Here is a 12,228-nt window from a genome sequence, read left to right on the forward strand (position 1 = left end):
GGTAGGTAGGTAGGTAGGTAATGAAGATCTCCTATTGTAACTCTCTCTCCTGTAGGTAGGTAGGTAGGTAGGTAGGTAGGTAGGTAGGTAGGTAGGTAGGTAGGTAGGTAGGTAGGTAGGTAGGTAGGTAATGCAGATCTCCTATTGTAACTCTTTCTTCAGGTTGGGAATGCTGATCACTACAACAGCTACATCCAGTCTCTGAAGACCAGTATTCCCGTTAGAGGCCTTCAGGAATTCTGGGACATGCTAGTCCAAGGTACAACAGCAGGCCTCATGTTACCGCTCTTCATTAAAGCAACGTTCTGTGAGTAGGTTATTAATTGTGGTATTGATTAACAGATGCCCTGACTCTGATCAACAAGGACGAAGTTGAAGGGAGCACGTTCTCCAGTCATGATGCCAAGCAGGTACAGGAGAACCAGCTAACTGCCTCCTGGGTGACCAGGCGTTAGAAGGGTTCATTGAAGTAAACAGACCCACATAAATATAAAGGCAACATGTAAAGTGTTGGTTTCATCAGCTGAAATAAAAGATCACAGACATTTTTCACAGACAAAAAGCTGATTTCTCTCAGATGTTGTGTTTTCATCCCTGTTAATGAGCATTTCTCCTTTCCAAGATAATCTACCTGACAGGTGTGGCATATCAACCACCTGATTAAACAGCATGATCATTACACCTTGTGTGTATAAAAGGCCACTCTAAAAAAGTACAATGCCACAGATGTCTCAAGTTTTGAGGAAGTGTGCAATTAGCATGCTTACTGCAAGAATGTCCAACAGAGCTGTTGCCATAGAATTTAATGTTAATTTCTCTACCATAAGCCACCTCCAACGTCATTTTAGAGTATTTGGCCTCAACCGCAGACCACGTGTAACCACGCCAGCCCAGGACCTCCACATCCTGCTTCCTCACCTGTGGGATCGTCTGAAGGGGGGTGCTGAGGAGTATTTTTGTCTGTAATAAAGACATTTTGTGGGGAAAAACTTGATTCTAATTGGCTGAACCTGCCTCCCCAGTGGGTGAGCTTATGCCATCCCAGGCCCACCCATGGCTGCACCCCTGTCCAATCAGATCCTTGGGACATGGGGCCTTGCATTATCCAGTCATGTGAAATCCATAGATTAGGGCCTAATTTATTTATTTGAATTGACTCATTTCCTTATATGAACTGTAATTCAGTCAAATCTTTGAAATTGTTGCATGTTGCGTTTGTATTTTTGTTCAGTATATCTGAGTGGTTAGAATATGACTGACGAGAAGTTGTCCTAATTCCTGATTGAAGCCCGTCTCTGTCCTTAGTTCCTGACTGCAGAGGAGAAGAAAGAGGAGGTAGTAGCAGCTGTGGTGGACGATACAGGAGATGTGGACGACTTGGTGAGCGTTACCCTTTTGTGTTTACATTTACAGGGAGAAAGTGTGTTGGTGGGGGTTGGTGGCTACACATCTACAAGATCAACAGTTGTATCTGTGACTTCTCTACCATGGTTCTTCTCCTCTCCCTACAGCTGGACATGATGTGATGTAGAAGACAACTGGGTTGAGGAGTGGAGGATGAAGGAAACGTGACCAAACAGATTCAACTGTCCATCTGCCACCTGGAGTTAACGGCATACTTCGGGATTTTGACAATTTATTGACTTCTCCAGAGTCAGATGAATACCATGTAGATGCCATTTTTATGTCTCTGTATCCAGTATGAAGGAAGTCAGAGGTAATGCTAGCTGATATCATATACAGCGCCTTCGGAAAGTATTCAGACCCCTTAGCTTTTTCCACTTGTTGTTACGTTACAGCTTTATTCTAAAATTGATTATATTGTTGTCTTTCCTCGTCAATCTACACACAATACCCCATACTGACATCACAATACCCCCTACTGACATCACAATACCCCCTACTGACATCACAATACCCCCTACTGACATCACAATACCCCCTACTGACATCACAATACCCCCTACTGACATCACAATACCCCATACTGACATCACAATACCCCATACTGACATCACAATACCCCCTACTGACATCACAATACCCCCTACTGACATCACAATACCCCCTACTGACATCACAATACCCCCTACTGACATCACAATACCCCATACTGACATCACAATACCCCCTACTGACATCACAATACCCCCTACTGACATCACAATACCCCCTACTGACATCACAATACCCCATAATGACAAAGCAAAAACAGGTTTTTAAGAAATTTTGGCAAATGTATTAAAAATAAAAACGTATCACATTTATGTAAGTATTCAGTACTTTGTTGAAGCACCTTTGACAGCCATTACAGCCTCGAATCAAAGTGTATTTGTCACATGCCCCGAATACAACAGGTGTAGACCTTACAGTGAAATGCTTACTTACAAGCACTTAACCAACAATGCAGATTTAATTTTTAAAAAGACCACATTTGAAAAATAAATTAAGTAAAAAATAATTAAAGAGCAGCAGTAAAATAACAATAGCAAGGCTATATACAGGGGGTACCGGTACAGAGTTGGTAATTGAGGTAATATGTACATGTAGGTAAAGTTATTAAAGTGACTTATGCATAGATAATAAACAGAGTAGCAGCAGCTTAAAAGAGGGGTCTGGGTAGCCCTTTGATTAGCTGTTCAGGAGTCTTATGGCTTCGGGGTAGAATCTGTTAAGAAGCCATTTGGACCTAGACTTGGTGCTCCGGTACCGCTTGCTGTGCAGTAGAAGAGAGAACAGGCTATGACTAGGGTGGCTGGAGTCTTTGACAATTCTTCGGGCCTTCCTCTGACACCGCCTGGTATAGAGGTCCTGGATGGCAGGAAGCTTGGCTCCAGTGATGTACTGGGCCGTACACACTACCCTCTAGTGCCTGGCGGTCGGAGGCCGAGCAGTTTGCCGTACCAGGCAGTGACGCAACCAGGAAGGATGCTCTCGATGGGGCAGTTGTAGAACCTTTTGAGGATCTTAGGACCCATGCCAAATCTTTTCAGTCTCCTGAGGGGGAATAGGTTTTGGTATGACGCTAAAAGCATGGCACACCTGTATTTGGGGAGTTTCTCCCATTCTTCTCTGCAGATCCTCTCAAGCTCTGTCAAGTTGGATGGGGAGCGTCGCTGCACAGCTATTTTCAGGTCTCTCCAGAGATGTTCGATCGGGTTCAAGTCCGGGTTCTGGCTGGGCCACTCGGACATTCACAGACTTGTCCTGAAGCCACTCCTGCGTTGTCTTGGCTGTGTGCTTAGGGTCGTTGTCCTGTTGGAAGGGGAACCTTCGCCCCAGTCTGATGTCCTGAGCCCTCTGGAGCAGGTTTTCATCAAGGATCTCTCTGTACTTTGCTCTGTTCATCTTTCCCTCGATCCTGACTAGTCTCCCAGTCCCTGCAGCTAAAAAACTCCACAGCATGATGCTGCCACCACCATGCTTCACCGTAGGGATGGTGCCAGGTTTCCTCCAGACGTGATGCTTGGCACTCAGGCCAAAGAGTTCAATCTTGGTTTCATCAGACCAGATAATCTTCTTTCTCATGGTCTGAGAGTCTTTAGGTTCCTTTACTTAGGCGTGGCTACCGTCTGGCCATTCTACCATAAAGACCTGATTGATGGAGTGCTGCAGAGATGGTTGTCCTTCTGGAAGGTTCTCCCATCTCCACAGAGGAACTCTGGAGCTCTGTCAGTGACCATTGGGTTCTTGTTTACCTCCCTGACCAAGGCCCTTCTCCCCAGATTGCTCAGTTTGGCCGGGCGGCCAGCTCTAGGAAGAGTCTTGGTGGTTCCGACCTTCTTCCATTTCAGAATGATGGAGGCCACTGTGTTGTTGGGGACCTTCAATGCTGCAGATGTTTTGGTTCCCTTACCCAGATCTGTGCCTCGACACAATCCTGTTCTGGAGCTCTACGGACAAATCCTTCGACCTCATGGCTTGTTTTTTTATTTAACAAGTCAGTTAAGAACTTTCTTATTTACAATGACGGACTAGGAACGGTGGGTTAACTGCCTTGTTCAGGGGCAGAACGACAGATTTTTATCTTGTCAGCTCGGGGATTCGATCTAGCAACCTTTTGGTTACTGGCCCAATGCTCTAACCACTAGGCCACCTGCTGGTTACTGGCCCAACGCTCTAACCACTAGGCTACCTGCTGGTTACTGGCCCAATGCCCTAACCACTAGGCTACCTGCTGGTTACTGGCCCAATGCCCTAACCACTAGGCTACCTGCTGGTTACTGGTCCAACGCTCTAACCACTAGGCTACCTGCTGGTTACTAGTCCAACGCTCTAACCACTAGGTTACCTGCTGGTTACTGGCCCAACGCTCTAACCACTAGGCTACCTGCTGGTTACTAGTCCAACGCTCTAACCACTAGGCTACCTGCTGGTTACTGGCCCAATGCTCTAACCACTAGGCTACCTGCTGGTTACTAGTCCAACGCTCTAACCACTAGGCTACCTGATGGTTACTGGCCCAACGCTCTAACCACTAGGCTACCTGCTGGTTACTGGCCCAATGCCCTAACCACTAGGTTACCTGATGGTTACTGGCCCAACGCTCTAACCACTAGGCCACCTGCTGGTTACTGGCCCAACGCTCTAACCACTAGGCTACCTGCTGGTTACTGGCCCAATGCCCTAACCACTAGGCTACCTGCTGGTTACTGGCCCAACGCTCTAACCACTAGACTACCTGCTGGTTACTAGTCCAACGCTCTAACCACTAGACTACCTGCTGGTTACTAGTCCAACGCTCTAACCACTAGGCTACCTGCTGGTTACTAGTCCAACACTCTAAACACTAGGCTACCTGCTGGTTACTAGTCCAACGCTCTAACCACTAGGCTACCTGCTGGTTACTGGTCCAACGCTCTAACCACTAGGCTACCTGCTGGTTACTGGCCCAATGCTCTAACCACTAGGCTACCTGCTGGTTACTAGTCCAACACTCTAACCACTAGGCTACCTGCTGGTTACTAGTCCAACACTCTAACCACTAGGCTACCTGCTGGTTACTAGTCCAACGCTCTAACCACTAGGCTACCTGCTGGTTACTGGCCCAATGCTCTAACCACTAGGCTACCTGCTGGTTACTAGTCCAACGCTCTAACCACTAGGCTACCTGCTGGTTACTGGCCCAACGCTCTAACCACTAGGCTACCTGCTGGTTACTAGTCCAACACTCTAACCACTAGGCTACCTGCTGGTTACTGGCCCAATGCTCTAACCACTAGGCTACCTGCTGGTTACTAGTCCAACACTCTAACCACTAGGCTACCTGCTGGTTACTAGTCCAACACTCTAACCACTAGGCTACCTGCTGGTTACTAGTCCAACGCTCTAACCACTAGGCTACCTGCTGGTTACTGGCCCAATGCTCTAACCACTAGGCTACCTGCCGTTTTTGCTCTGACATGCACTGTCAACTGTGGGACCTCATATAGACAGGTGTGTGCCTTTCCAAATCATGTCCAATTAATATAATTTTTCACAGGTGGACATCTCAAGGATGGTCAATGGAAACGGGAAGCACCTGAGCTCAATTTCGAGTCTCATAGCAAAGGGTCTGAATACTTATGTAAATAAGGTATTTCTGTTTTTATTTTTAATACATTTGCAAAAATGTCTAAACCTGTTTCCGCTTTGACGTTATTGAGTATTGATTGCTGAGAATGGTTATTTATTTAATCAATTTTAGAATAAGGCTAACGTAACAAAATCTGGATAAAGTCGAGGGGTCTGAATACTTTCCGAAGACACTGTACTTCCTGTCCATTGTGCTGTCTCTAGTTAGCATCTTCCTTCAAACTGCACACAAAGACGAACCCCTGGACACCATTTATCTGACTGGGGAAGTAGATCGACCTGGACACCATTTATCTGACTGGGGAAGTAGATCGACCTGGACACCATTTATCTGACTGGGGAAGTAGATCGACCTGGACACCATTTATCTGACTGGGGAAGTAGATCGACCTGGACACCATTTATCTGACTGGGGAAGTAGATCGACCTGGACACCATTTATCTGACTGGGGAAGTAGATAACTGGCTTCATTGTCAAAATCCAAACGTATCCCTTTAACCTGTACATTACAGTAGCACTCTCTCTGTCTAGATAGTCTACATGTAGACTATCACCTTACAGGTACTGAAACCATTTCTCAGTAGTGACTGAACAATGGTTGAGGTGGTTTGTTGATCGAGATAGATGCATCACTGAAGAAATGCGACATTGGAGCAGTACGTCAAAATTGGTCTCTGTATGGCTCTGTGTTGTCAACTTGGTTTAATGATTTGTCTCTGTATGGCTCTGTGTTGTCAACTTGGTTTAATGATTTGTCTCTGTATGGCTCTGTGTTGTCAACTTGGTTTAAATGATTTGTCTCTGTATGGCTCTGTGTTGTCAACTTGGTTTAATGATTTGTCTCTGTATGGCTCTGCGTTGTCAACTTGGTTTAATGATTTGTCTCTGTATGGCTCTGTGTTGTCAACTTGGTTTAATGATTTGTCTCTGTATGGCTCTGTGTTGTCAACTTGGTTTAATGATTTGTCTCTGTATGGCTCTGTGTTGTCAACTTGGTTTAATGATTTGTCTCTGTATGGCTCTGTGTTGTCAACTTGGTTTAATGATTTGTCTCTGTATGGCTCTGTGTTGTCAACTTGGTTTAAATGATTTGTCTCTGTATGGCTCTGTGTTGTCAACTTGGTTTAAATGATTTGTCTCTGTATGGCTCTGTGTTGTCAACTTGGTTTAAATGATTGGTCTGAATTTACGTCTGAACTTGCATCTGTACGTCTACGTAGAATTCTCTCAAGTTAATACAATTATTTTTTTGTCTTTTTCTTTATAAGATCTGAACCAGTGTTATAACTGACCCACTATGACACTAGTGCTCTACTGTCCCACTGGCTTTCTGAAGAGTACTTACATTTCTTTAATAAATTCTTTAACCAAAATATAGAATGTATACATGAATACATTATTCAGCAAAGTCCACCCGAACACAAACATCACTGAATTAGCTTAAAGAGCATGAGGCCTAAATTCAATCAGATCAAGTGTTAACTGGCAGCCGCGTGGCTGATGTGTTGAAGGTGGAACTGGCAGCCGCGTGGCTGATGTGTTGAAGGTGTTAACTGGCAGCCGCGTGGCTGATGTGTTGAAGGTGTTAACTGGCAGCCGCGTGGCTGATGTGTTGAAGGTGTTAACTGGCAGCCGCGTGGCTGATGTGTTGAAGGTGTTAACTGGCAGCCGCGTGGCTGATGTGTTGAAGGTGGAACTGGCAGCCGCGTGGCTGATGTGTTGAAGGTGTTAACTGGCAGCCGCGTGGCTGATGTGTTGAAGGTGTTAACTGGCAGCCGCGTGGCTGATGTGTTGAAGGTGTTAACTGGCAGCCGCGTGGCTGATGTGTTGAAGGTGTTAACTGGCAGCCGCGTGGCTGATGTGTTGAAGGTGTTAACTGGCAGCCGCGTGGCTGATGTGTTGAAGGTGTTAACTGGCAGCCGCTGATGTGTTGAAGGTGTTAACTGGCAGCCGCGTGGCTGATGTGTTGAAGGTGTTAACTGGCAGCCGCGTGGCTGATGTGTTGAAGGTGTTAACTGGCAGCCGCTGATGTGTTGAAGGTGTTAACTGGCAGCCGCGTGGCTGATGTGTTGAAGGTGTTAACTGGCAGCCGCGTGGCTGATGTGTTGAAGGTGTTAACTGGCAGCCGCGTGGCTGATGTGTTGAAGGTGTTAACTGGCAGCCGCGTGGCTGATGTGTTGAAGGTGTTAACTGGCAGCCGCTGATGTGTTGAAGGTGTTAACTGGCAGCCGCGTGGCTGATGTGTTGAAGGTGTTAACTGGCAGCCGCGTGGCTGATGTGTTGAAGGTGTTAACTGGCAGCCGCGTGGCTGATGTGTTGAAGGTGTTAACTGGCAGCCGCGTGGCTGATGTGTTGAAGGTGTTAACTGGCAGCCGCGTGGCTGATGTGTTGAAGGTGTTAACTGGCAGCCGCGTGGCTGATGTGTTGAAGGTGTTAACTGGCAGCCGCGTGGCTGATGTGTTGAAGGTGTTAACTGGCAGCCGCGTGGCTGATGTGTTGAAGGTGTTAACTGGCAGCCGCGTGGCTGATGTGTTGAAGGTGTTAACTGGCAGCCGCGTGGCTGATGTGTTGAAGGTGTTAACTGGCAGCCGCGTGGCTGATGTGTTGAAGGTGTTAACTGGCAGCCGCGTGGCTGATGTGTTGAAGGTGTTAACTGTGCTGAGCCGTCAAATCGGTGAGCAGCTGCTCTTTGTCACGAAGCCACACCCACCCAATTGTTAGAAATTCAGAAATGTATGGCTCCATAGAAATAATGATTGAGATGATCCCATCTCACGTTCCAGTGTTTCAACTTGAAGGCTTGCGTGGGATTTCTCAATGCAACATACTTCCTCACTTCACGGTCTTATTTTCGTGGACAGATTTTGGGTGGAGTAAACCCTCTTGCCTCTTCCACTTTCCCCTAACCTTGTACGTTTCAAACAGGACAACTAAAACCCCCTTTTCTTAACCTTATTCTCTTAATAACCTGCGGTGAAAATTCTCCTAACCTGGTACAGGTCATAGCTCTATCGAAGTGGCCTGTTTTTTTAGGTAATCTCGGCCCATACAGTGCACTCAGAAAGTATTCAGAGAGCTCCAATTCAAGCCCCTTGGGTGCTGCTGTAGAGTTACATTAGAAGTGCCCATCCAAGACTCGATGTCATTGGTCACAGATAAAATGTCGTCAAATCACATACAGTGGGGAGAACAAGTATTTGATACACTGCCGATTTTGCAGGTTTTCCTACTTACAAAGCATGTAGAGGTCTGTAATTTTTTATCATAGGTACACTTCAACTGTGAGAGACGGAATCTAAAACAAAAATCCAGAAAATCACATTGTATGATTTTTAAGTAATTAATTTGCATTTTATTGCATGACATAAGTATTTGATCACCTACCAACCAGTAAGAATTCCGGCTCTCACAGGCCTGTTAGTTTTTCTTTAAGAAGCCCTCCTGTTCTCCACTCATTACCTGTATTAACTGCACCTGTTTGAACTCATTACCTGTATAAAAGACACCTGTCCACACACTCAATCAAACAGACTCCAACCTCTCCACAATGGCCAAGACCAGAGAGCTGTGTCAGGACATCAGGGATAAAATTGTAGACCTGCACAAGGCTGGGATGGGCTACATGACAATAGGCAAGCAGCTTGGTGAGAAGGCAACAACTGTTGGCGCAATTATTAGAAAATGGAAGAAGTTCAAGATGACGGTCAATCCCCCTCGGTCTGGGGTTCCATGATCCAGGACCAGCTCAGTTAATCCCTCCCATTGTGACAATGAGTCGTCATAATGCTGCATCAAATGTACATGATCTTAGGGGCTTTGGCAAACACAATGTAAGTAACTTCATTTATGTACCTCTAATTGCACCGAATACATCTGTTTATCCTACAGCTATTGTAAGCAGTAATCATGAGCCTATAAACCAGAGATAAAATAAAAAAATAAGCAAAGAGAAACGACAGTCCATCATTACTTTAAGCCATGAAGGTCAGTCAATACGGAACATTTCAATAACTTTTTTACGTTTCTTCAAGTGCAGTCGCAAAAACCATCAAGCGCTATGATGAAACTGGTTCTTATGAGGACCGCCACAGGAATGGAAGACCCAGAGTTACCTCTGCTGCAGAGGATAAGTTCATTAGTTACCAGCCTCAGAAATTGCAGCCCAAATAAATGCTTCACAGAGTTCAAGTAACAGACACATCAACATCAACTGTTCAGAGGAGACTGTGTGAATCAGGCCTTCATGGTAGAATTGCTGGAAAGAAACCACTACTAAAGGACGCCAATTAGAAGACGAGACTTGCTTGGGACAAAAAACACGAGCAATGGACATTAGACCGGTGGAAATCTGTCCTTTGGTCTGATGAGTCCAAATTTGAGATGTTTGGTTCCAACAGCCGTGTCTTTGTGAGACGCATAGTAGGTGAACGGATGATCTCTGCATGTGTGGTTCCCACCGTGAAGCATGGAGGAGGAGGTGTGATGGAGCAGGTGTTGTCTATTCTATATGAGTCCTTATGGAGCAGGTGTTCTCTTCTATATGAGTCCTTATGGAGCAGGTGTTGTCTATTCTATATGAGTCCTTATGGAGCAGGTGTTGTCTATTCTATATGAGTCCTTATGGAGCAGGTGTTGTCTATTCTATATGAGTCCTTATGGAGCAGGTGTTGTCTATTCTATATGAGTCCTTATGGAGCAGGTGTTGTCTATTCTATATGAGTCCTTATGGAGCAGGTGTTGTCTATTCTATATGAGTCCTTATAGAGCAGGTGTTGTCTATTCTATATGAGTCCTTATGGAGCAGGTGTTGTCTATTCTATATGAGTCCTTATGGAGCAGGTGTTGTCTATTCTATATGAGTCCTTATGGAGCAGGTGTTGTCTATTCTATATGAGTCCTTATGGAGCAGGTGTTGTCTATTCTATATGAGTCCTTATGGAGCAGGTGTTCTCTATTCTATATGAGTCCTTATGGAGCAGGTGTTGTCTATTCTATATGAGTCCTTATGGAGCAGGTGTTCTCTATTCTATATGAGTCCTTATGGAGCAGGTGTTGTCTATTCTATATGAGTCCTTATGGAGCAGGTGTTGTCTATTCTATATGAGTCCTTATGGAGCAGGTGTTGTCTATTCTATATGAGTCCTTATGGAGCAGGTGTTCTCTATTCTATATGAGTCCTTATGGACCAGGTGTTGTCTATTCTATATGAGTCCTTATGGAGCAGGTGTTGTCTATTCTATATGAGTCCTGATGGACCAGGTGTTGTCTATTCTATATGAGTCCTGATGGACCAGGTGTTGTCTATTCTATATGAGTCCTTATGGAGCAGGTGTTCTCTATTCTATATGAGTCCTTATGGAGCAGGTGTTCTCTATTCTATATGAGTCCTTATGGAGCAGGTGTTGTCTATTCTATATGAGTCCTTGTGGAGCAGGTGTTCTCTATTCTATATGAGTCCTTATGGAGCAGGTGTTCTCTATTCTATATGAGTCCTGATGGACCAGGTGTTGTCTATTCTATATGAGTCCTTATGGAGCAGGTGTTGTCTATTCTATATGAGTCCTTATGGAGCAGGTGTTGTCTATTCTATATGAGTCCTTATGGAGCAGGTGTTCTCTATTCTATATGAGTCCTTATGGACCAGGTGTTGTCTATTCTATATGAGTCCTTATGGACCAGGTGTTGTCTATTCTATATGAGTCCTTATGGAGCAGGTGTTGTCTATTCTATATGAGTCCTTATGGAGCAGGTGTTCTCTATTCTATATGAGTCCTTATGGAGCAGGTGTTGTCTATTCTATATGAGTCCTTATGGAGCAGGTGTTCTCTATTCTATATGAGTCCTTATGGAGCAGGTGTTGTCTATTCTATATGAGTCCTTATGGACCAGGTGTTGTCTATTCTATATGAGTCCTTATGGAGCAGGTGTTCTCTATTCTATATGAGTCCTTATGGACCAGGTGTTGTCTATTCTATATGAGTCCTTATGGAGCAGGTGTTGTCTATTCTATATGAGTCCTTATGGAGCAGGTGTTGTCTATTCTATATGAGTCCTTATGGAGCAGGTGTTCTCTATTCTATATGAGTCCTTATGGACCAGGTGTTGTCTATTCTATATGAGTCCTTATGGAGCAGGTGTTGTCTATTCTATATGAGTCCTGATGGACCAGGTGTTGTCTATTCTATATGAGTCCTTATGGAGCAGGTGTTGTCTATTCTATATGAGTCCTTATGGAGCAGGTGTTCTCTATTCTATATGAGTCCTTATGGAGCAGGTGTTCTCTATTCTATATGAGTCCTTATGGAGCAGGTGTTGTTTATTCTATATGAGTCCTTATGGAGCAGGTGTTGTCTATTCTATATGAGTCCTTATGGAGCAGGTGTTGTCTATTCTATATGAGTCCTTATGGACCAGGTGCTGTCTATTCTATATGAGTCCTTATGGAGCAGGTGCTGTCTATTCTATATGAGTCCTTATGGAGCAGGTGTTGTCTATTCTATATGAGTCCTTATGGACCAGGTGTTGTCTATTCTATATGAGTCCTTATGGAGCAGGTGTTCTCTATTCTATATGAGTCCTTATGGAGCAGGTGTTGTCTATTCTATATGAGTCCTTATGGAGCAGGTGTTGTCTATTCTATATGAGTCCTTATG

General features: G+C 44.9%; 1 protein-coding gene and 1 long non-coding RNA gene across 2 annotated transcripts; both read left to right on the forward strand.

The window, feature by feature from the left end:
- The first annotated feature begins 121 nt into the window (after positions 1-121).
- Positions 122-1,842, forward strand: LOC120038876. Its single transcript, XR_005475232.1, has 4 exons — positions 122-259; positions 343-410; positions 1,306-1,380; positions 1,512-1,842. It is a non-coding gene; the product is annotated as an uncharacterized LOC120038876 (long non-coding RNA).
- A 5,030-nt stretch (positions 1,843-6,872) lies between these two features.
- LOC120038878 lies at positions 6,873-8,297 on the forward strand. The gene is made up of 5 exons (XM_038984462.1): positions 6,873-6,912; positions 7,087-7,157; positions 7,512-7,583; positions 7,615-7,758; positions 7,790-8,297. The coding sequence occupies exons 1-5, from the start codon at positions 6,873-6,875 to the stop codon at positions 8,294-8,296; spliced, it is 834 nt and encodes a 277-aa protein (XP_038840390.1). The 3' UTR covers position 8,297.
- The last annotated feature ends 3,931 nt before the right edge of the window (positions 8,298-12,228 follow it).

The sequence above is a fragment of the Salvelinus namaycush genome, unplaced genomic scaffold (assembly GCF_016432855.1).
Source record: "Salvelinus namaycush isolate Seneca unplaced genomic scaffold, SaNama_1.0 Scaffold242, whole genome shotgun sequence".
In the NCBI taxonomy this organism is placed as follows: domain Eukaryota; kingdom Metazoa; phylum Chordata; class Actinopteri; order Salmoniformes; family Salmonidae; genus Salvelinus; species Salvelinus namaycush.